Genomic DNA, 25,000 nt, shown 5'->3' with positions numbered 1-25,000 from the left:
AGTATACGAGGTGCAGTGCGAGGTGTAATAAGGGCTGTGAGGTAGGATGGTGCTACTCCATGTTTGGCTTTGTAGGCCAGCATCAGTATTTTGAACCTGATGCGTGCAGCTACTGGGAGCCGGTGGAGGAACGTAGCAGAGGGGCGGTGTGGGAGAACCTGGGAAGTTTGAAGATCAGTCGTGCTGCTGCATTCCTGTATGAGTTGTGGAGGTCGGATGGAACATAGTGGTAGACCAGCTAGAAGTTAAACTTTTAATCTGCGGCGTCTTTTTAACCGGGAAATAAGAGGCTGCGAGTAAAAGGCGGGGACGAGGGTGACGAGGACGGTGAGAAATGTCGGGGCTGACGGGGCGTCCCAGCGGGACACGCGCCGGAGGAGGTACATGATGATGCGATTATCATCGATCCGCGGACCAGGCCGACGCCGCTGAGTACATTAGCGGCTGCGCGAGACGCCGGCCGAGCGCCACGAGGCCCCGACGAGCTCGCCGCTGCCGCCGCCGTGGGGTCAGAGGTTAAACCGACAGTCTGACACCGGCGCCCCGCCGCGATCGGCTGCAGGCGTTTCGTTTTATGTTGAAAGATTGTTCTGTGGCTGAACCTGACGGCGATTAAATGAGAACGTGAACCGAGAGAGGAAAGATGAAGAGGCGGTGAAATGAAAACACCGAAAGCGCCTCCTGGCTCCCAGTCGCCTCTTTCACCGGATCGCAGGCCAGGGAGATGCCGCTGGAGTTGGGATGGGGCGTGGAGGCAGCGGAGAGAAATATTCAGAGGTCAGGACGCGATTAAGCGGGAAAAAGAGCCACTGGAGGGTGAACATGCGGCCCGGTGTCACCACACCGCCACGTCCTTCTCATCTGTGTGTGGAACAGGACCGTTGGAGCTCAGGAGACCGTGAATCAAGTCTCCAGTCGGATCTCGTCAAGGACATCAGCCAGCAGCGCGATTAATCTGCTCCGCCCTGTTAGCATAGCGAGGCCGCATGGGGGCATGGCGGCCAGAGGGACGCGAGGGTAAACGGGCGGGTCACTAGGCAGCCTGGGAGTCGGGTTTTTCCTCCGCTTTCCAGCTTGTTCTCGCTACCGTACCGTATTTAACCATTTTTATAATTAAGGGGTGGCCTAGCGGTTAAGGAAGCGGCCCCGTAATCAGAAGGTTGGTTAAATGGTTAAATGCAGAGGACAAATTTCACTGTGACAATCACTTCACTTTCTTTCTTTCTTTTCTTTCAGTAATCTACTGAACGACGAGCAGAGAAAAGAACTCTGACGTTGCCAGATACCATCCACAAAACACTGAAAATTGCCGGTCCATCCACATTAAAGCCAAACCAACCAATCTGGCAACATCCAGCGGTGATATCCTAACGGGAGACTCGCCTACGAACCAGGAGACCAGAGTCCCAGGTTCAAACCACACGTCCTACCATTGCGTCCAGTATTTTTAATATTTTATAGACCTCCACGCCTGGGCTCAGGACCCAGTAAATGTCCATATGCACGGCGGCACCATGTCGGCGGAGCGAGTGGCGGCCTCCATCTGGACCCCGTTCTGTGTGACCCCCATTCGGCCCTTCGATCGCGCGCACACGGCGTACGGCCGGAGTCAGGCCGCATCCCGACAACATGGCGCGGCGGCGGCGAGAATGTATTTCACGCCGCAGCTAGACGGGGAATTGGCCTCTGAATTCAGTTAATTTGACAGTTACTGGCTGCGCCGGGCGTTTTATTGAGTTCGCGCCCGCGCCGCCGAGGCCTGATCAAGATTGCCAGGGGAGCGGCCCGACTCGTGTCGGCGCAGTCGATACCCTTCACCGTTTCTCAATACGGATCAGCCGCGAGACAAACACGAGAGTGGACAGGTCCCAGCGCGGCCCCTCGTCCCGGCCAGCTTTTAATAACCGTTTACAGGCCGGGAATCGCCAAGCGTCTCCATTTCTCACCTTCTCCTACCAGCACCACGTGACCTGACCGGGGAAACGTCCATCAATCATTAATCATGATTGATTATTCATTATTAAAATGAATACTCCACCTTTTAGATAATTCACTGTCAGGATTGGTCGGTACTAAAAGTTCATATCGTTCGGGATGCGGTCACTTCCAGATCCGTGTGTCCTGCATATAAACCAGGACAGAGGAGCGGAGCATGCTGGGAAACGGTCAAACACACACACCACTCCGCCTTGTATCATCGGCAAATTCCATTCCGAATTTAATTCCGAATTTAATTCTGTAAATTCTGAGGTTTACGGTGAGTCTGGACCACTGGAGGCGAGAGGGACAGCGGGGACAGAAGACCTGGACGCTGGCCACCGTGACAGGAAATCATCATCTGATGATGAGCATCCTGCCACTTGCTCACCGGCGAGGTGAGACCAGGTTCTAGCATTTTACATTTACATTACATTTACAGTATTTATCAGACGCCCTTATCCAGAGCGACTTACAATCAGTATTTACAGGGACAGTCTCCCTGGAGCAACTTAAGGTTAAGTGTCTTGCTCAGGGACACAATGGTAGTAAGTGGGATTTGAACCCGGGTCTTCTGGTTCACAGGCGAGTGTCTTACCCACTAGGCTACTACCACCTTATTCCCTCGCCAGAACACGTTCTTCTACGTTTTCACCCCAAATAGAAACACGCGCTTGTGCAGAAATCCTCGTCTTCTCTATGATGTTATGATATTGCAGAATTCTATATAGCGGCGTGTAAACGATGTCCATGTCCCCGGGATTTCAGATGAGCGTAGACGGTGGGGTTTAGTTTGACCCAGGTCACTTTTACTGGACATCAGAAGCAATAAAAATCAGCAGCAGCATCGTCCCTCCACATGTCCTACGTCCCCCCACCACGTCTCGGAAAACGTTCTCTGTGCTCGGCTCGGGGTCTTCAAATACAAACATCGAGATCCCTCAACAATTTTTTATTTCGCACTGCGAAACGACATTACAAAAAAATAATCCTTTAAATATTTCTAATTTTGCATCAATGCCACTGCCAAGGCCTTAAATGAACAGAGGGGACCTTTAAATAATAAAACACACATTCATCAGAGCTCGTCTGAGTATTTCTTGCAAAAGTCACATTCATTTTTCGATCTGGTGACCCATTTTGACCTCTTTGGCCCTCGTTCCCCTCGTTCTCAGTCCCTTTTACCGTTTCTTTGGGCCCGGTTGGATGGAGGGACCACTAAAGCTCTGGTGAAAGTGAAAGTGAAGTGATTTGTCACATGTGATACACAGCAGCACAGCACGGTGCACACAGTGAAATTTGTCCTCTGCATTTAACCATCACCCTGAGTGAGCAGTGGGCAGCCATGACAGGCGCCCGGGGAGCAGTGTGTGGGGACGGTGCTTTGCTCAGTGGCACCTCAGTGGCACCTTGGCGGATCGGGATTCGAACCAGCAACCTTCTGATTACAGGGCCGCTTCCTTAACCGCTAGGCCACCACTGCCAGGAGAGAGGGCAACGTCCAAAACCTGGCACTGGGACGCCTTGACCCTGCTTGTCCAGATTCACGCTATCTTCCTCGGAGATCTGATATCCTCCTCATCCATCATCTGCAGGTTATTGTTTTATAATATTGGTCGGCTCCACCCCTTTAGAGCCTTCCTGGCTTCATCATGCTGTGGAAGATGGAGAAGCTCCCTGGCGATGCAAGGTTTCCATGGTGTCAGATTCGGCCGTGGCCCTTCGCTGGCGAGTGGCATCGGGGCCGAGCAGGGGGTCACCGGCAGGTGGCCGCGGTGCCAAGAGGAGGACAGGGACAGATGGGAAGATAAGAAGCCGAGTTGTCACCTACAGCACACACACATCTCGCCGTGGTGCCAAGCCCCATGCAGCCTGTGTTGGTTCAGGCAGGGAGAGAGTGGATTAGCAGGGAACTGTTCAAACAGCGAGTCGAGAGTCGAGAGCCGAGGCGAGTGGAGACGAGAGAAGATGAGGAGAGGAAGAGGAGCAACGCAGGACATTTACAGTCAGGTGAAATCATCTTTAAAGTTGTTCCAGTACGACATGCATATAAATAAAATAAAAAGGGAGTAAAAAACAGCTGAGGGGTGAAGCGATTATCAGAGAAAATGCTCCGTCTGAAGCTTATTAATATGATTTATTAACGGAACTGTGAAAGTTCAGGGAGCTCAGCCAGGTCTCTCCTGGACTTTTCCAGGATGTTTCCCGCACCGCATTTCCGGCGCTGCGGCGGGGAGCTGGAGGATAAATTGGAATGAAGAAGGCAACTTCTTTCCTTCTGTGCCACAGGCACGTTCCCTCTCGAGCGCTCCCCTGGCGAGACACGAGAGGACGGGCCGGCCGCGAGGTAAAATCGGGCCTGCAGGGGAGGGTGACCCCGGAAACGGGACCTGAGGTGGCCTGAGTGTCTGTGGTTCAGCTAGGAAGATAAATGAAATCGGCGAGATATTAATTTTTTGCAATACAATAAAAAATATCCGATTGAATTTTCATTGGCCAACACAACAACAACAACAACAATTGAGGGCAGCGGTGGCCTAGCAGGTAAGGAAGTGGTTACGGGTTCTGTCATGATCCGGTCCAGCAGGGGTTACTCCGGGTCCGGAGTTTCATGTTGGTCCTGTGTTATGCTTCCTGATTGTTATCATTTGTGTATGAATGTATAAAGCTGCCCTGTTTGTGTCTTTTGACCCTCCGTCGGGACATTGTTTCTTGATGTTCCCTTGTCCTGTCAGCTATGTATTAAACCCCCGTTTCGTGACATTGTGCGTATGTGTCCTGCTTCCTCGCCATGTCCAGCAGTTGTGACGAATCCCGAACCACCAAAGTGCCACTGAGGTCCCCTTGATGAAGGTCCCATTACCACACACTGTTCCCCGGGCGCCTGTCATGGTGCCCACTGCTCACCAAGGGTGATGTGATAAATACAGAGGACACGTGTCACCGTGTCACCGTGTGCTGTGCTGCAGTGTCTCACAACTGGGGGGACGCTGACTCTGAAAGATCCCGTCACATCTAATGTAGGATCCAGCACCCTGACATCACTTTGCAGGAGATGCTGACATGGTTGTACGCACCGGGCCGGTGCGATCTGGGTTCTACGGAGAGTCGGGCCGCGGCGTGACTGTCTGTTTATGGGGGTCACGGCGATGTTCCTTCCCTCCATTGTCTATCTCCTACACAGGCAGTAAGACCAAAGGAGGCTCTATTGTTCATCCTATTCAGCACTTTATAATGGACTCCAAGGCCTGAATGAGGAGTGAAGGACAGTGGATGAAATCGCTGGACTCCGTCAGGCTGATACGAGCCGCGCGAGCCGTACGGAGCTTCACATTCACTCCGGAATCACCAAACAGAAGGAAACAATATTGCAAAAATAACGATTATTCAAGCCCATGAGAAATAAAACCTTCCAGGTGAACGACGATGGCTTTATATTTATAGGATTCCAGTAAAAATAAAGCAAGTAGCCCTGAATCACGCCGATCAGATTATAGTTAAATGCAGTAATATTCCATAAAAGATTTTCTGTGATGCATCGATATATATTGGCGGTATATCGGTACCAGCCGATATTCATCATGTTCAACACGTAGCTCCACCCCTTGTGTCAGTTTTTTTATGGGATTAATCTCCACATCAGAATCAGAAAACTCTATTAATCCTGAAGGAAATAATCCCATAAGCAAAAAAATAAGTCAAAAGGGGCAGTGGTGGCCTAGCGGTTAAGGAAGCAGCCCCGAAATCAGAAGGTTGCCGGTTCGAATCCCACCGAGGTCCCGTTAATGAAGGTCCCGTCCCCACACTGCTCCCCGGGCACCTGTCACTACTCACCAAGGGTGATGGTTAAATACAGAGGACACGTTTCACCGTGTCACCGTGTGCTGTGCTGCAGTGTTTCACAATGACAATCACGTCACTTTCACGTCACTAAAGAATGTCCAGTGTGAATCCTGGTCGATCATTAGAATTGTGAAGAAAACACAGAATTATGGGTATAAATAAAAAAACCGCTCAGCCAGTTCCAAAACTAAACAACAAATTGGAGGGACGTCTGGAGAGTCCGAATCACTGGACGTTGTCCGAGAAAACAGCTTCTCTGTTGTCGGCTGGTGCATTAACCAGTCCAGAGCACCGAATTAACATCAGTGGGAAAAGCTTTACTGACAGACTTCATCCATAATCCATCACCGCGTTCATAATGCATCACCGGGCATCCATTATGGATCATGTCACAATCGTGATTTATAACATTCCGTGACTCTTGAAGATGTTAGACTTAATAATAAATCATTACAGAGCAACCTGACCTATAATCCATCATAAATTCTGCATCAGCTTTGTCCCGTCCTGGGGACCAGTGGCCGCCACCTCTCACTTGGCCACGCGTCACGCCGCCGTAAATAGTCCCCTCACAGTCCTGATGGGACCGTGACCGTTTGGTATTATCCAGGTTCTACAGGTTCTCCACTTTACTCTACGTCTGTTCTGAGACTGAATACTGAAGACACAAAGGTCCCAGTTAAAGTCATGAGGATGTTATCATTTATTACGTGGAGTTCTCCACCTAATATGCGTGTAGTCGACGGATTGGTGAATGTGATGCGGTGAAGACATCTAACCCCAGATGCGTCTCTCCACGCTGCTGGAGGCGGGATGACATTCAGCTAGCTAATCAAGCGGCGCGTTCTTCATGAATATTCAGGACCCTTTCACCGCAAAATAAATCTGTCTAACCGTAGATTCCGAATTTCTAAACAGCATTATTGCTTATTGGAATAGCAGTCAAGTTTTTGGTGAAAAACAAATGCTACTTAATTTGCAGTAAAAGAGGGAATTAAACATTTCCATCATGGAGGACACGTTTAAACCCAAAAATGTGATCGTGTCAAATACAGCTTTTATGATTTTTTTTTTTTTTTTTTTGGAGAGTAACTGATTAATTGAGAAAAACTGATTAATTAAAAAGATTAATTAAAAAAACTATTATTTGAGCTCCTAATGGGAAGTCGTGGAAGATGTTCCATGGCTGATCTGAGGTGACCCTTCATTCTAAACAACTCCTCTCTTCAGGGGAACTTTTACGCGTTCGACCGACGTGGTTTCTGCCTTCTGAACTATTTTTCACGCGGTGCCACCGAACAAAGCCGCAGCTGGGGACAGCTGAAGAGCAGGACAGCCCGCAGGCCCACCGCTGCGAGCCGGCGCGGCGTAGACGCTTCAGACGCCAGACGGGCGCGGCCGCACTAATTGGGATGCGTGACGACTCCCGCCGCTCGGCTTGTCAGTCCGTAATGTGAATTGTAAACAGAACGTTGGCTCCTCTGAAGTCCAGGTTGGGCAGAATTCACGCCGGGAGGAGTGGCGGAGGATCAATGCGGCTCAGAGACGGAACAACTCGCGGGCCTGAGCGCTGTTAGAAGGAGGATGAAGGGTTTGGTTTGGCTGCCAATAATAACATTCAGAGGGTCGGAACCAGAAGAGCGAATCTGCCAGAATCGGGACAAGTTGGGGGCGTTTCTCCTCATCCGCATGTTCCAGAAAGACAAAGAAAGACGGAAAGAAAGAAAAAGGCGGAAAAGTTCAGACAGAAAAAAAAACATCTGCTTCACTGAGAAGAACAATGAAAGCAGAGCGAGCGCTGGGGAGAACAGCTGGTCAGGCTAGAAATAGAAGACGAGGTCACTTCCTGTTTCCCGGGAGGGGCGTAACGTCCCCTTTGACCCCGTGATCGGACAGCCCGGGTGGAGGACTTCCGAGGGGTCAACAGGTGGTGGAGGAAGGAAGGAAGCTGCTATTCATCAGGCACGAGTCTGAGACGTGAGTGGAGGACGCATGAAGAAGGTAGAGGAGATGGTGAGAAGTCAATCACCAAAACCGGCATTCTCAGACCCCGTCCAGACGATTTCTTGTAGTTGAACATGTTGTCCGCCATCGCTGTATGTAGGACACGGTTGGGGTTAAAGGTCACGTTGGAGGTCAGGCTGATATGTCAGCGTTTTCACCAAAAAAGCCGCAGAAATTCACTTTGTCCTGAGTCCCCTGAAACGGCAGATTGGACAGAAAAACGTTCCCATGTGGACGGGGAAATAAGTCAGGACTGCTCTGTGTGGGGACTTCGTCTCTCTCCACCGTGTTTAGGTCACGTTCCTCACTTTACAGTCCAGTCATGTCCGGTCAATGTGTCTCCTGCGATTGCTCGTCCTCGAACCCGCCAGCTCAGGGAGACCTCAGGAAGCCACGTTCCGAGCATCACGTTCCGAGACCAGGACTCATTTATAAATAATGCTTCATTATCGCATCACGCCGAATTTATTGACGCTCTTTCTCTGTGTGTGTGTGTGTGTGTGTGTGTGTGTGATTGCTCTGTTGCGTCCTTTTTTATTTTTTCCACGATAATGAGATAAAGACCTCGAGCGCCGTGATTTGTTCGCCAGTCAAGTGCTGCTGATGCAGAAAAGCCCCTCAGGCCCCCAACTGCTGGCCGGACTCCGGCGGGATCGCCGGGAATTAGACAGGAATAACTGTGTTAACACATTATTTAGCGTGTGTGTGTGCATGTGTGTGTGTGTATGTGTACTGATAGATGAGTGTGTTAAACCAGCACCGAAGCCTGAACTAAAAGAAACATTTTAAACGTCCCCCGACACCATTTAGTCCATTTGTATGAAGACATTACTCCAACGCACATGCTAATGTAAACACACACACACACACACACTCTCTCTCTCACCCACACACACTCTCAGGAACGCACTCTGCCTTTCAGGAGGGTGTTAATGTAAAACGTGAGAGCGTTCGGAGCAGCACTGCCCCGCGGCCCACAATGCATCTGCAGCCCAGGATCTCAACCCTGAAAAAGAAAGAAAAAAACCACAACTGGGGACGTGAAGATTAAACTTCATTAAAACACCTGCTGTCATATTGTAGAAGAAGAAGAAGAAAAGAAGAAGAAACTTTTGTAGGAAATAATTTGCTGTGGATGTGGCCGAATATTCCTCCAGAAAAACTTGAAAAGATCTACCAATAATGACAGATGCATTTTTTATATGTATTCCAGAATGGTTGTGAAGTCACGACCAGACCCACAGTCCTCATCTTCTCCTCAACTTCAGCCACAAGCCAGACGGAGCCAAAGCCAGGAAGAGAAATACAGCAAGTCATTAATGGTTTGATCTGGGTGGGGGTGGGGACGGGCAGGACGGTGGAGACGTTCAGCCACTTCATCTTCACCTGACCCCAGCGGTGGTCCTCTCTGGCCTGACCAGGAGGAGGAGGGGATGAGAATGGTCCACACAACACTCTCAAGTCTCCAGGGTGAGAGACCCAGGGACGGAGCTCTTAAAAACCAAACATATTTCCTGTTATTTCCATGGTCCTCATAAACCATCAATACATTAAATAATCACTATTACTATTTACTAGGGGGTGGAGCCAAATCCAAATACAGCCAGCCCATCTTTATGCATATTAGTTTAGCCTGAATGTTTTCGGAATGATCTGTATTCTGGAAGAATGCAACACACACACTGAAGAGAAAACACACACGAACCCGCAGAAATGTCCATGTGTCCATCCTGTACCAAACTTAATTCCGGAATGAATTCCTCAGGGACTTAATTCCCAGCAAGCTGCACCAGCCATCCAACCTGGCAACAACGCAGCCTCGACGCTCGTCGTGTTGTTGGGTATAATACTTTTCAGCCTGTACAGGATCGTTACGGCGGCTTATGAATATGTATATTCATGCAATTACATTCGCTTGGAACACAGACCACTTCAGAATGCTAAAATCACACAAGCAAAAACAAAAACTACCCATCAGCACTTTAAACTGAATACAAATGCAGAGTTTATCACTGCAGTACTGAAAGTCGTGTTGTTCGGCTTTGTGTGATCTGATCTAAAATCTGTTTCTACGTACAAACGTTGCTTCGTTTTTCCATGAAAAAAGTGAGAACAACTGGACGAGTTGAGATCCATGTTCTGAGGTCACCCACAGGAGACCCCGCCCCCGGTCACTACCTCCACCAATCACAGTCCTGTATTAAATGCGACTAATGTGGCGTCTAATTCCTCCAAAGATCCAGTTCATCAATCAGCGTAACATTTACAACCAAGAAACCAACCAAATAAAGAGCTCATAGTAAATAATTCATGATCTTTAATAAAGGCTGTTTCATTAAAGCCTAATAAACCTTCACAGTCTATTGACAACATAAAACAGTCATCCCTGTTTACTTATTGATTCTTCGAGGTGTTGCATCATTAAAAACCAGACAGGGTCAAATGTTTCTACCAAAAAATAAACCGCGACATGAAAACGTACCAGACAGAAGAGCCTCGAGTTTCGCGGGTTAACGAAGACTCCGCCCCTTCACAGCTGTCATCTCCCATCTCCTCTGCTTTTGTCCTCTTTTTACTTTGTTGTTTTGGGGGTTTTTTTTTTGAAGTTTTGGGCCCATGGCTGTAATTGAACATCCGTTGTCCCATGAAAGCAACTTGACAAAAGCCAGCAGAGGAGTTTGCTGAACTCGCCGCGCCAGAACTTTGCGGTGACACAAGGGGTTGTCAATCAATCTGGCGCCGAGCCGTCACCCTGCCAAGATCTGTGGTGCTCGGCTGTCCTCACCAGAGAGCGGGGGAGAGAAGAGGGACGGGTGATCAAACTGAGCCCACATCAGGACTGACTATTAATAGCCTGGAGCTCTTCAGCTTCATCGACATTTGCAACCAAATCTTCTGTGCTGCAAAATACTGCGAAAGAGAAATCCCTCTGTGGCCCAGGTGTGTGGAGAGGATCCACCTAAACATCTCGGAACATCTACAAATCTACCACGAGACGTCTCCAGACACGCTGTAAGACATTTCAAAGCTGAAAGCATCCGGACTCCCACCGGGACTCCAAATGTTCTGAACACTTAAAATCTCTGTCTGTCTGTGGGTCTGCTGCTCCTCTCCAGAGCTTCTTCCATCCAACTACTCCAGCTTCAGTCTCGTTCAGCAATGGTCAGGAACGCAGGGTCCAACGCGAAGGCCAAAGGTCCATGCCCTCTTCCACTGGAAGCTCAGCACGACCTGTGCAGTGGTGGCCAGTGAAGACCACAGACGGATGAGTCCACCAGAGCTTAGCGACTTCAGTTTGGACATCAGTCGATTAAACATGCAGATTTGTGTATTTATGTAAATGAAGCTCTTATCGCTTCCGCTGCTGGTTTGTTGGTACATTTCAGGCCAGAATTATTAGCTCCCTTTATGAAATTCAACAACGTTCTTGATATCTCCATGAAAACGACCATTAACTACAAGTGTTTTAATTTTAATTACACGGAGTTGGAAGAAGAATGAAACATCCAGAATTATTAGCCGCCTGGCCATTAACAGTCAATACTGTACCCTTTCTGAGCCCCAGTGGACACCGGTCCCTCAGAGTTGTTCTTTCCTGGGTCTTTACTGGCACAGGTCTCCTGAGGGATCTTGGTCCATTCTTCCACTGCAAATTGTTCTAGCTGGACTAAACAGATTCGCAAGAGGAATGAGGTCTGGGCTCTGGGCTCTTTGCACCCAAACAAGGTCCCCTGTGCCTGAGGCTGCAAAACGTTAAACCAGGTTTAACTGTGGGAACTGTGTTGCTAGCGTTGGAAGCCCCTCCCTTTCTTCACCAAACATCTGGTGGAGATGAAGCTGTTTTTTAAAAACCCTCATGGCAGCGTGTGGAATGCTGATCTGCGCCATTTGAGGTTGGGTTTTATCAGGTCTGCATTAAAGGAAACACTCTGCAAGATCAAAGCAGATCAGGAGGGATAATGGAGGACCAGCCTTGAGGATCTTTTTATCTACCTGCTGCTGCATCGGCTACGAGCAAAGAAACAACAGCATGTGGCATGACTGAAGATCCACTGGGGCTTTCCGCTCATCTGCTGAATCCTTTCATGCAAAATGTGAATAATTAAAAAAAAAAAAAATAATAATAATAATGCACCATCTGAGCATCACAGTAACGTCACAGCCTTGGCGTCCTCCGGCCACTAGTGGCCGCCACCTGCTCAACAGACCTACGGGCACTCTGAACTGTCCTTAAATTATCAGATGCGACTGTAGCAGGTGATGGGCCACACCCTCCACGACACAGGAGCCCTGAACATCTGCATCAGCCAGAGGTCTTCAGCCGCAGACCAGTCCGAATAAACGACGAGAGAACTGGGAGCTGCACCATCAACGCTCAGATGAAAGCGTAATGGCCCCACAATCTCGTTTTAAACACCCGGGGGTATTTTATTACGCTCAACCAGCGCCCACGTTCCAAAACGTTCTACCTCGCTCGGAGTGTAGAGATGATGAATAAAGCCACCACCACCTGCAGTCATGACCAACAGGTGGAGACGTCCATCACGCGACGTCTACAGCGCTGCGCCCCCACCTCCCACCACCCGGTGGTGCTAGCAGAGGGGCGCGGTGGTGATGAAGGTTCTCTCCAGGGCGAAGCCAGGACGGGGTGCCACCACCTCGTCTCATAATTCTACAATATTAATTAGACGGGGGCCGCTGGTGAATAATTAAACAGCCCCTTTGAACAGGTCTGCATTATTTAATGCGTTCTGGGGAGTTTGTACATAATGCGATCGATTCGAACCCAGTTCTGTAGGAAACGTGCAGAAAACGTCACCAACAGACGTGGCTGCACGTCCAGGAAAAGCCTCTGCCCAGGGCCCAGTCAGTGGTGGCAGGGGTGACGTAGCGGTTAAGGAAGCGGCCCCGTGATCAGAAGGTTGCCGGTTCGAATCCCGATCACCAAGGTGCCACTGAGGTGCCACTGAGCAAAGCACCGTCCCCACACACTGCTCCCCGGGCGCCTGTCATGGCCGCCCACTGCTCACTCAGAGTGATGGTTAAATGCAGAGGACACATTTCACTGTGTGCACATGTGACAATCACTTCACTTATGAGTCGTCACGGTAACACACATGAATGACAGCCCTGGTGACAGCCCTTTTGTTTGGGTTGCGGGTTCGAATCCCAAACTGCCAAGGTGCCACTGAGGTCCCCTTGATGAAGGTCCCGTCCCCACATGCTCCCCGGGCGCCTGTCATGGTGCCCACTGCTCACCAAGGGTGACGGTTAAATACAGAGGACATGTGTCACCGTGTGCTGTGGTCTGTCACATGTGACAACTAATTAGTATTAGTGAACATCACCTTTACATCCGGGTCACTCCTGGTGATCTCGGAAAACATGTTTTTCACGTTCTAGATCCTTCCAGACGCTGTGAAGATGAGGTGGGTTCCGGGTCAAGTCTGTACTGAACCCCTCACCGCCATCGCCGGAGGAGCCTTGATGAAGCAGCCGTGATTCATGCTAAAGGTAAAAGACTTCATTTCTAAATAAATCTTCTTGTAAATAACGGGGCGGGGCCGAGCGTTACGAGATTTACGCTCGCCGCGGCGGCGGAAGGGACAATAAATATGTATTACTGTAGAGGTAATAACACAGCCAGGAGAAATGAGCACAAGGACGGCGGCGGGGGGGGAGATTGATATTCTGCACGCCGTACGCCATCGGTGGTGGCGGCGGAGGGAGGACCAGGACGGAGGCAACAAAGCTGCGTTTTATTTTTCTTTTTTACTTTAATCATCCCAGTTCAATAAATCCGCCACTTAAGTCTCTCATTTCCCCCGCCGCAGATATGCTGATGAGAGCGATATCGGCTCGGGCGAATATCCTGCGCCGCGGAGGGCAGGGAGGGTCCCCGTCCCCGTCCCGGCTCGCGCCGAGCCCCCCGGGGGGGTTACAGGTGGGGGCCACTTCTCTCCGCCATTAACACGCCTCTCATTTTCACACCAGGGCCAATTCCCGGCTGGGCCGCACCTAAACACACACGGCATCAACCGTACATGAATCCATCTGATATGTTGCTAGGAGACCACAGCCTCTTAATAAAGCGCACTGTTTGAAATTCAACTAAAGAGCTCCACCTTAATCTTGGTAATAATAATAATAATAATAATAATAATAATAATAATATGTTCCAATCATGATGTTCATCAGCAGGAACCACGTCAGACCAGGTCAGTTACGGTCCGGCATTCTGAAGGTCACGTGACCAGCTGCTCCTGAACAACGATGCTGAGGAAGTAATGAACGAGCATGAACGGGCCACGCCCCATGCAGGTCGCCCTGGTGATGCCCCCTGGTGACGCCCCCTGGTGACGCCCCCTGGTGACGCCCCCTGGTGACTTCCAAGGCGTGCATGTTTAATTACACGTGACCTGTTTTTCTTCCCAAATCTACACGAGAAAATATGAAAAATGCTGCGTTCGGTCGATTTGGCTGCATCCGCTATAATTTAAGTAGAAACGTCTCTTATGAGTTAATAATAATAATTATTAACACCGCGTGCATGATACGAATATTCACGTTTATTTCGGAAGATCCTCTGGCCCCGCCTCTAATTCTCTGCGGACCATCTTTATCTGGGCCTTGCTCTCGCTCGCCCATAAATTCTGCCTCTCCCCTTCTCTTCCCCTCACCTTCTGTCTCTCCGCGTCACCCCCCCGTTCTTTTTATTCCCGCACTGCGCGGCCTGAACTTCTCCTTCTCGCCACTTCGTCCGTCATTCGATCGTCGAGACGCTCCCATTCAGGCCCCAATCGTCCCCGACGTCCCGCCATTCGCCTAAATACCGAACACCAGGACACCAAGTGGCCCCCGACCTTCACCTACTGATCGGGGAGAAGAAGGAGCAGAACAGGAGCAGGTGCAGGATGTTCATCAAGCGCGAATCACAGCCAAACAAGCGTTAATCAATGAGGGCGGAACTGACGAATGGCTGCAGGGAAAAGCATTTGTGTACAGAGGATTCATGCAGTGAGAGATGAAGTGTGTGTGTGTGTGTGTGTGTGTGTGTGTGTGTGTGTGTGTGTGTGTGTGTCATTATGTCTATACACATGTCTGTGATTGATCATCCCAGTAAATTAACGCTCATTCTTACAAAATTTGACAATTAGTAGACAGTTTGTAAGTTCTTACCTCAGAACACACACACACACACACACACACACACACACCAGTGCAGCAGCATTAGTTTCCAATAAACCAGAGGTGTGAGTCGCTACGTCATCCCAATTACTCTCCATTAATGTTCGCAAGAAAATAATCTTTAAAAAACAATGCAGCTAATGTGAGAAACACACACACACACACACACACACACACACACTGCTCTGAAATATCAGCAGCAGCAGCAGGAGGCCTGACGTAGATGTACATATCAGCACCACAGACCACGTCCAGCAACGTCTTACTGCTGCTAAATAAGACGCAGCGCACGTTCACTAACGTCAAATCAAATTTTCACGATTTACAGTAATAAACAGAAACACGGCGGTCACCTGCATGGTGGAGGAGAGGAAATGTGTGCTGTGTAATTAATCCTGACACCCAAATGATGATCTTTAATGATATTTAAAAAGGGAAGGAGCCTCAAGGCATAATTAACATCTGTCACACCCCCTACTTCCTCATTCTGGAGGATTTAACCCCCCTCCTGTCAATACATGACCACGCCCACTACCAACACATTTTACATTTACAGCATTTACCAGACGCCCTTATCCAGAGAGACTTACAGTCAGTAGTTACAGGGACAGTCCCCCCCCTGGAGACACTCAGGGTTAAGTGTCTTGCTCAGGGACACGATGGTAGTAAACGGGATTCGAACCCGGGTCTTCTGGTTCATAGGCGAGTGTGTTACCCACTAGACTACCACCACCCAGACACCCACATGCAGGTTATCAGGCGCTTTAATTCCAGTCAACGTGACCACGCCCACTACCAACACCAACATGCAGGTTATCAGGCGCTTTAATTGCAGTCAACGTGACCACGCCCACTACCAACACCAACATGCAGGTTATCAGGCGCTTTAATTCCAGCGAACGTGACCACGCCCACTACCAACACCAACATGCAGGTTATCAGGCGCTTTAATTCCAGTCAACGTGACCACGCCCACTACCAACACCAACATGCAGGTTATCAGGCGCTTTAATTCCTAGTTGTAAGTGACCACGCCCACTACCAACACCGAACACAGGATTATCAGGCACTTTTAATCCTAGTGAACATGACCACGCCCACTACCAAACCAACATCGCAGGTATGAGGCGACTTTAATTTCCTAGTGTACGTGACCACGCCCACTACAACAACCACATGCAGGTTATCAGGCGACTTTAATTCCAGTTACATGACCACGCCCACTACCAACACCAACATGCAGGTTATCAGGCGCTTTAATTCCAGTCAACGTTGACCACGCCCACTACCGACACCAACATGCAGGTTATCAGGCGCTTTTAATTCCAGTCACGTGACCACGCCCACTACCAACACCAACATGCAGGTTATCAGGCTGCTTTCTTTAATTCCAGTCAACGTGACCACGCCCACTACCAACACCAACATGCAGGTTATCAGGCACTTTAATTCCAGTAACATGACCACGCCCCACTACCAACACCAACATGCAGGTATCAGGCGCTTTAATTCCAGTCAACGTGACCACGCCCACTACCAACACCAACATGCAGGTTATCAGGCGCTTTTAATTCCAGTCAACGTGACCACGCCCACTACCAACACCAACATGCAGGTTATCAGGCGCTTTAATTCCATCATTCTGATGGGGTAAAAGGTGAATGTAACATTATGAACATGCCCCATGCACTATGTCTTATATGTCACCAGGTAAATATTGCCCTTCATGCTTAAAATGGTACATTTTCTGAAGTGTCTGTTTAACCCCTAAACTCAGCACCCTAGGAATCATCTGGAATAAAAGACGCAGCCATTAATGAAGGGTGACCTCTGAAGGAGCAGCTACTGGCATGCTGGCTCTTTGAAAAATAACCGTCTATATAAAAGCTTGGGTTCTGAAGAGTAATGGCACCACTGTACCGCTGGTCCTGAAGTGGGTCAATCCGTCCTATGACTATGTGTCCAATGACAGTACCTGACTCTTAGCGAGTCCTGAATGTACAAAACTGAACAGAGAAATAAATAAATATGCAGCTCTTTTCTGTGTGTGTGTGTGTGTGTGTGTGTGATAGGACGGTACACATCAGCAAAAGCTGCATCCTCTATTCATACTCCAGATTCATCAGGAGACATTACTCATCATTACTCAAACCGGACCGTGTTTGCCAGCATTTGCCGCCTAATCAAATGTTTATAAATGTGTGTGGAATAATTAGAAGGTTCCACGTGAGTCAGTGGAACCGCCGAGCCGACTGTACGAGCCGACCGTACACGGCCGTCCACACCACTCCACTCGGCCGGCCCGGCGCGTACGGGCAAGAGCCAACGTTAACCGGGAGACGGCGAGGGCTGAAAGCCACAGTTCTGTAAGAAATACACATGATCCTCACATCACCCTGTTTATGATGCATGATGCTGAATTCTGATTCATACCAGATTACGAATCTAAATGCCTGATGATTTTCTGAGCCGAAAATGCTATTCCAAGCGCTGTTTTAGTCAAGTAAATTTAACAAAACCTGCATGACGTGACGAAAAGGTGACGAGACGTAAATGCTGGTCATGTGACGATAACTATCACAAAATATTTTATGTTATATTGTTGACAAATAAAAATGAGACTAAATATGGTTTACAAGATAAAAACTAGATATTTTAAAATGTATATTTCCATTGCCGAAAACAAAAGGAGATTTTATTTCTCCTGGTTTAATTATTCTTGTGCAATATTTCTGTTTTTCCCATCTGGCCACACAGATGGCGTCACTTCCTCAATTCCTGTTCACATTTACATTTACGGCATTTACCAGACGTCCGTATCCAGAGCGACTTACAACGTGCTTCCATGTCACCATGGATGAAGTGGTCAGTTCTGGGTCACTAGGACCCCCAACTATGAATACAATCTTTTTATTCACTCTGTTCTAGTTTCTATACAGAAGTCAGACAAGAAGAAGGTTACAAGTTCATCTAAATCTTCTCTAAAGAGGAAGGTCTTGAGCTGCCGTGTGAAGGTGCTCAGTGACTGAGCTGGAAGTTCATTCCACCACCGAGGGGCCAAGACGGAGAAGAGTCTAGATGAGCGTCTTCCTTTTACCTTCAGAGATGGAGGGACCAGGCGAGCAGTACTGGAGGCTCGGAGTATACGAGGTGCAGTGCGAGGTGTAATAAGGGCTGTGAGGTAGGATGGTGCTACTCCATGTTTGGCTTTGTAGGCCAGCATCAGTATTTAGAACCTGATGTGGAGGGAACGTAGCAGAGGGGCGGTGTGGAGAACTTGGGAAGGTTGGAGCTAGAAGGGAGTTACAGTAATTGTTCACGCATTGTTTATATTTCTGAATGCTTGTGGTGGGCTATAGATATATGGTTAGTATACGTCAAGTAATCTTGAGCCTATAATTTATTTTTTTTTAACCAAAAAAAGATTAAAATATTAATGGACAATTTGGATTGACTAATATGCGCAGATTTTTAGTTGACTGAAACTAAATGAGTCTGGACGTGACTAAGACTAATAAAGACTAAAATGACAGTAGAAACTCGGCTAAACTAGAATGAAGACAGGCCGCCAAAAACAACTAAAAACAACCCACCCGACCTCTATTGTTGCCCGTTTAAAAGTCACTAAAACTGATGTTTACTTTGTGCTATAATTTTTCAGTTCTAAAGCTGAAGAATTAGAACTTCCCTCACCGGTTTTTCTAATAGAATTCAAGGTTTGATTGGAGTTTGCAACAGCATAAATCTGCACAGCGTGCAGCCTCCTTCAGTTGTGATGAAACGGAATAAAAATGGCCTGCGGAGTCCTCGTGTGGGTTACCCAGATCTCCGCACCGGCGATGATGAACGTACACTTTACTGTACCGGCTCCGCCTTCCGGACCGCTCAGCGCAGACCCGCGGTGGCAGACAAGGTCGAACGAAGAGCTTCCCGGTTCAAGTCCCGTTAAAGGAATCTACGAGAAAAGGACGCGAATCCCTGCAAACGTTCAGATCCACGTCTACATTTCACAAAAGTCAGAACATCAGCTGCCCAAGGTGCAGATTTCATGCTTTGGTGAGGCTCATAGTCCTGCTCTGCAGATAAACGAAGTTTATTCTTCTTTTACGACGTGGCAGTAAACCAGAAAATGCGAAACGGTTTGTCACGTAAAAAAGGCGGATTTCTGGCCGGGAGAAAAGTGGACGAAAAATCTCTTTAGAAAAAAGGCGACCGTGCGGGCGAGTCTGAGTGCGGAACTTCATCTTCAATTACGCCCAACGAACGGCCTCCGCTTTTACTAACGTTCACCGTGATGATTCCATATTTAATGCCGACAGCAGACTGACCGACCAAACTTCTTCCAAGACCGAGCGGCGGCCTACTTTCACTGCAGACTGACGGCTGGACATGAATTATTCACGCGCCTTCGGAACCGGTTGCGTTATCGCGGCGCGGCGCGGGCTGAGGGGAGATTGACGCCAGAACAAAGCGGATGGGAAACAGGTGACATAAATTAGGGGGCGCGGCGTGAAGCGGGGCGCGCAGGACGGAGGTGAAGGCCGTCAAAACATCACAACTCCAACCAAACCACCGTTACGGCCGACCAAGAAGTACAGTAGAGCCGAATCCAGCTCTTCATACGATATGGAGTCAAATACACAAAACTGCTAATGCAACAACAAGGTGAACTCATAATTATTCATAATTTACCCATTTTCACACGGTATCATGATTAGACATTTTGGAAAATTCTGGAACAAACCATAGACGTGTTTATGACCAGGAGTGTGATTGTTGTGGTTGAAGAATAAATTTCAAATGTATTAATACGCCCGTACAAATATGAACCGGCACCAGAGCTGCTAAATTCACTTGTCAAAAAAAAAGAAATAAATATTGCACAGCTATAAAATCTGAATTAAAGGGGGATGACGCTGTGAGTAAATGATCCCACATTATTCCCATGAGACTTTTTAAAGGTGACAGCACCTTTAAAAAGTCCCGTAAGAAGGAGAAGAAGCCAACGGGCCGTATCCATCACGGGCGCCCTCCTGAGATTTTGGGGTCCCCCGCCCCGTGGCGTTGCAGATTATGAGGTGACGTGCAAGGAGAAGCTCTGACCGTATTTGATAGATGGGAATAACGGGTCTGTGGACAATGCGTCCTAATATTAATAATTTTTATCGAGGACGTTCTGCGCTCAACTGCACCAAATGAAACGTTTCAGAGCTCCATGTTCCACGTTGGGCGCCATCAGGGCGGCAGGGTCAGAGTTGACGCCGCCAGTCACTACCGCATCTTTTAACTCGAATTTTAATACCAAGCAGAGGCATTATGAAATAAGTGGTGATGCCGTGCACCGCGCCGCATGTAAGTCCAGGTTAAACGGTGAACGTATTTACTCCCGTTACCTCGTAACCCACTGGGTAATTCCAGGTGTGAAGTGGAGCCGCGGAGGGACCATTAAAGGTCGGCGCCATGTAATTACCTTCAGTTTACTGAAATCCTCCTGAATCCAAATGTCAGGACTATTGTTGTTGGTGCTTTTTAAAAAATTACCATCATAATTGTTTGAGGAGAAAAAGTTGAGTTGCAGGAGCCACTGGAAGGAGTCGGTTTCTAAACCGAAATAAAGATCTGGCTGTTGGTGGTGAAAATCACTTCTGATTCTACTGGGGGAAATATGCAATCCGACCGTAATCTAAATTTCTCTAAACTACAGACAAGGTCTCAAATATGGAACCGGATGAAAGAGCCCAACAGCACCAGTCAGTTTCCAACCCCGCCCAGGAAACCAACTCCGCCCAGTAACAAACCCTGCTTGGGAAACAAACCCCGCTCACTATCAAGCCCCGCCCAGGAAACAAACCCCGCCCAGGAAACCAACTCCTCCCAGTAACAAACCCTGCTCAGTATCAAACCCCGGCCAGGAAACAAACCCCGCCCAGTAACAAACCCCGCCCAGGAAACAAACCCCGCCCAGTAACAAACCCCGCCCAGGAAACAAACCCCGCCCAGTAACAAACCCCGCCCAGGAAACAAACCCCGCCCAGTAACCATCTCCGCCCAGGAAACAAACCCCGCCCAGTAACCATCTCCGCCCAGGAAACCAACTCCGCCCAGTAACAAACCCTGCCTGGGAAACAAACCCCGCTCACTATCAAACCCCGCCCAGGAAACAAACCCCGCCCAGTAACAAACCCCGCCCAGGAAACAAACCCCGCCCAGGAAACAAACCCCGCCCAGTAACCATCTCCGCCCAGGAAACAAACCCCGCCCAGTAACCATCTCCGCCCAGGAAACCAACTCCGCCCAGTAACAAACCCTGCCTGGGAAACAAACCCCGCTCACTATCAAACCCCGCCCAGGAAACCAACTCCGCCCAGTAACAAACCCCGCCCAGGAAACAAACCCCACCCAGTAACCATCTCCACCCAGGAAACCAACTCCGCCCAGTAACAAACCCTGCCTGGGAAACAAACCCCGCTCACTATCAAACCCCGCCCAGGAAACAAACCCCGCCCAGGAAACAAACCCCGCCCAGTAACCATCTTCGCCCAGGAAACCAACTCCGCCCAGTAACAAACACCGCCCAGGAAATCAACTCCGCCCAGTAACAAACCCCGCCCAGGAAACAAACCCCGCCCAGGAAACCAACTCCGCCCAGTAACAAACCCCGCCCAGGAAACAAACCCCGCCCAGGAAACCAACTCCGCCCAGTAACAAACCCTGCCTGGGAAACAAACCCCGCTCACTATCAAACCCCGCCCAGGAAACAAACCCCGCCCAGTAACAAACCCCGCCCAGGAAACCAACTCCGCCCAGTAACAAACCCTGCCTGGGAAACAAACCCCGCTCACTATCAAACCCCGCCCAGGAAACAAACCCCGCCCAGTAACAAACCCCGCCCAGGAAACCAACCACCGCCCAGTAACAAACTCCGCCCAGGAAACACAGCACCGCCCAGTAACAAACTCCGCCCAGGAAACACAGCACCGCCCAGTAACAAACTCCGCCCAGGAAACACAGCACCGCCCTGTAACAAACTCCGCCTGATATGCATTCTGGAGTCAGTAAATTGTCAGGTTCTCCCACAATAAAATATAATGTCTGACTTATTTGGACTATATAACCTCATTACACATGATCCTGTCTCGTCTAGAATCCCAACGTATGGATTCTATATATTAATTAGGGCTGTCAAAACTCATCTGTTAATCGCTGTGATTAATTTAAAATATTTAACACGTTACAATAAATTAACAGACGTTTGAAAGTGGGCGTGTCTGCCATAAAACCCACAATAAACACAACTAGACTTTATATATTTACAAAATGTTATTTGCTTCGCAACACCAATTTTTATGAAAATATCTTGCAGAAGACACATTTTTGACAGTTGTATTTGTCGTGAGTGCGGTGAAGCGGCAGCAGCGGGACGTGCGGCGGCGGTGATGTCATGTTCTCGTATTTGTCCGCACTCGTACTCACACACACTCATGTATAAACCAGCGCTCACCAACTGTTCACTCTCGCACGCCGCTTTGTTCTTCCACAGCGTTCTGGCAACCGCAGGTGGAGCGGCGCAAGTTCTGCCTGCATGAGTAGTAAACAGAGTGTGTGTGTGTGTGTGTGTGTGAGTGTGTGTGAGTGTGTGAGTGTGTGAGTGTGTGAGTGTGTGTGTGTGTGTGTGAGTGTGTGTGAGTGTGTGAGTGTGTGAGTGTGTGAGTGTGAGTGTGTGAGTGTGTGAGTGTGTGTGTGAGTGTGTGTGTGAGTGTGTGTGAGTGTGTGAGTGTGTGTGTGCTGCTGTCTAGGTTCTGCTCGTGGAACGTGGTAACAGCTTTTCAGCTAAAAGGTGCAGGACACCAGGAACTGGACTGGCCAACATCCACAGAACAGCAACCTTCAACCACGGGCCACTCGCTCTACAATAATCTACAGTCCAGGCCAGCGGAGGAGAGGAGAGGAGAGGAGAGGAGAGGAGAGGAGGAGAGAGAGGAGAGGAGAGGAGAGGAGGAGAGGAGAGGAGAGGAGAGGAGAGGAGAGGAGAGGAGAGGAGAGGAGAGGAGAGGAGAGGAGGATGTAAAAGAAGTGGGACAGAAAGAAGTGAGAGAGACTGATGGAGAAGATCTCAGCAAGACACGAGTCGAGACAGAAGCTAGAAACGAGTGGAGGGGAATATGGATGGTTATATAAAACATATCAAATAGTATAAATAGCAAATAAGTAAATAGTAAATAAAGGTAAGATGGAAAATAATGTGTGATAGATGGTAGTGATGGTTTTATTATTTTCATATGCACATGAATCACTACTGTCACTCCATATTAGACATTTTCATTAAAGTATTCAGGATTGTATTCTGCAAGAGTACATAAACATATATATAAACACAATATATTCAGAATACTTTTAGAATACACATGAAATACATTTTCAAAGTGCATCTTGTTTTTAGCTTTGTTTGTTTTGTTTTTTTGCAATATTTCTGGGTGTATATCACCATGAATAAAATCTATACAGGATATGATGCCAAATTATTATCATGTGGCCTTTACTTGACTAATTATGTACATATTCACAGTGAACGTAGTTTTTCTTCATTTTTATTGACTGCCATCCACATAAACATCTGATTGCGGGAAGCAGATTCATTTTTTAGATCACAGAGTAAATTCTGCCTCCTTCATTTTTCTATTTTCTGTTACGTGCATCAAAGTAATAATTCTTATTTCACCATGAAATGTTTATTTTCAATATGAAAGTGCGTGTGAGAGAGAGTGGAATGAGAGAGCGAGAGGGTGGGAGAGAGAGGAATGAGAGAGCGAGAGGGAGGGAGAGAGAGAGAGGAATGAGAGAGCGAGAGGGAGGGAGAGAGAGGAATAAGAGAGTGAGAGGAATGAGAGCGTGAGAGGGAGGGAGGGAGAGAGGAATGAGAAAGCAAGTATGAGAGAGAGAGGGAGAGAGAGAGGAATGAGAGAGTGAGTGTGAGAGAGAGAGGGAGAGAGAGTAATGAGAGATCGAGGGAGAGAGAGGAATGAGAGAGCGAGAGGGAGGGAGGGAGGGAGAGAGAGAGAGGAATGAGAGAGAGAGGGAGAGAGGGAGAGAGGGGTAGGAGCTGCTGCTCGTCAGGATGTAACTGTGATGGGAAAACGTCTCTCCTGCTGCACCGCAGCACATCCTGCCTGAAATCCCCCAACCATCAAACAAGCAGTGAAGAAAGGAGGGACGTCCGTCACCGGGCGCCTGGCCCTGCCTCATGCGGCCAATCGGCAGCGAAACCAGCGGCTCAAGGTGCTCAGAAATGACTCCGGTGTGTAAATAGTGCAGCTCGCTCGCCCGCTCGCTCGCCCCTTATCCCCCTCACCGCCTCCAAGCCACAGATAAATTATGGATGCTTATTAAAAAAGGGCAAAATTCAGCAGCCAAAGTAAACTCACAAACAGAACGTGCCGAGACGAAGGGACGGAGCCCAGCGTCCCCGCTCCCATCGCCATAAACCAGGTTCTCACACTGGACCACCAGCAGCACCACCAGCACCCCAAAACTCTGCAGGAACCGCGCCCCAAAGGCACTCATCCAGCTGTCACTCCAGCTTCGCATGGTTTCCTCTGCTGAGCCGGGACTTCGGCACCGGCCCGGCCCGCCCCGCCCGGCTTCAGGACCGAAGGACTACGGATGACTGACAGACTGACAGATGACGTGACAGATATCGTCTCCACAGTAAAATATGCCACAGATGAGTGAATTCGTCCATGATTCGTTACATGTCTGTAGAACTTGCCGCGAACAGCGGACCTGATTGAGAACCTACCGTAAACTCCCTGTCCGGCCGCGTACGGGTGGACGGCGGAGAGCAGGAGGATCCAGAGAAGCTCCATCTTCATCCGCGATCCCGCATCACCTGCACACAAGCACAGCACATCCGGGTTTAATCCGGGCCCCGTAATCCGGCCCGACCCCCAGATTACCGCGAACAAAGGACTTTATTTACAGACCCGGTCCA

General features: G+C 48.9%; 1 protein-coding gene across 1 annotated transcript in view; it reads right to left on the bottom strand.

The window, feature by feature from the left end:
* Positions 1-25,000, bottom strand: part of mdga1 (MAM domain containing glycosylphosphatidylinositol anchor 1) — a 131,785-nt gene that overhangs the window by 105,586 nt on the left and 1,199 nt on the right. The window contains exon 2 of the mRNA XM_028981950.1: positions 24,809-24,898. Within this exon, the coding sequence (XP_028837783.1) occupies positions 24,809-24,881 (73 nt within the window). The 5' untranslated portion in view covers positions 24,882-24,898. The remainder of the gene's footprint in view (positions 1-24,808; positions 24,899-25,000) is intronic.

This window comes from Denticeps clupeoides, chromosome 1 (assembly GCF_900700375.1).
Source record: "Denticeps clupeoides chromosome 1, fDenClu1.1, whole genome shotgun sequence".
Taxonomy (NCBI): domain Eukaryota; kingdom Metazoa; phylum Chordata; class Actinopteri; order Clupeiformes; family Denticipitidae; genus Denticeps; species Denticeps clupeoides.
Note: the sequence above shows the minus strand (reverse complement) of the source record. Positions and strands in the feature narration are given on the sequence as shown.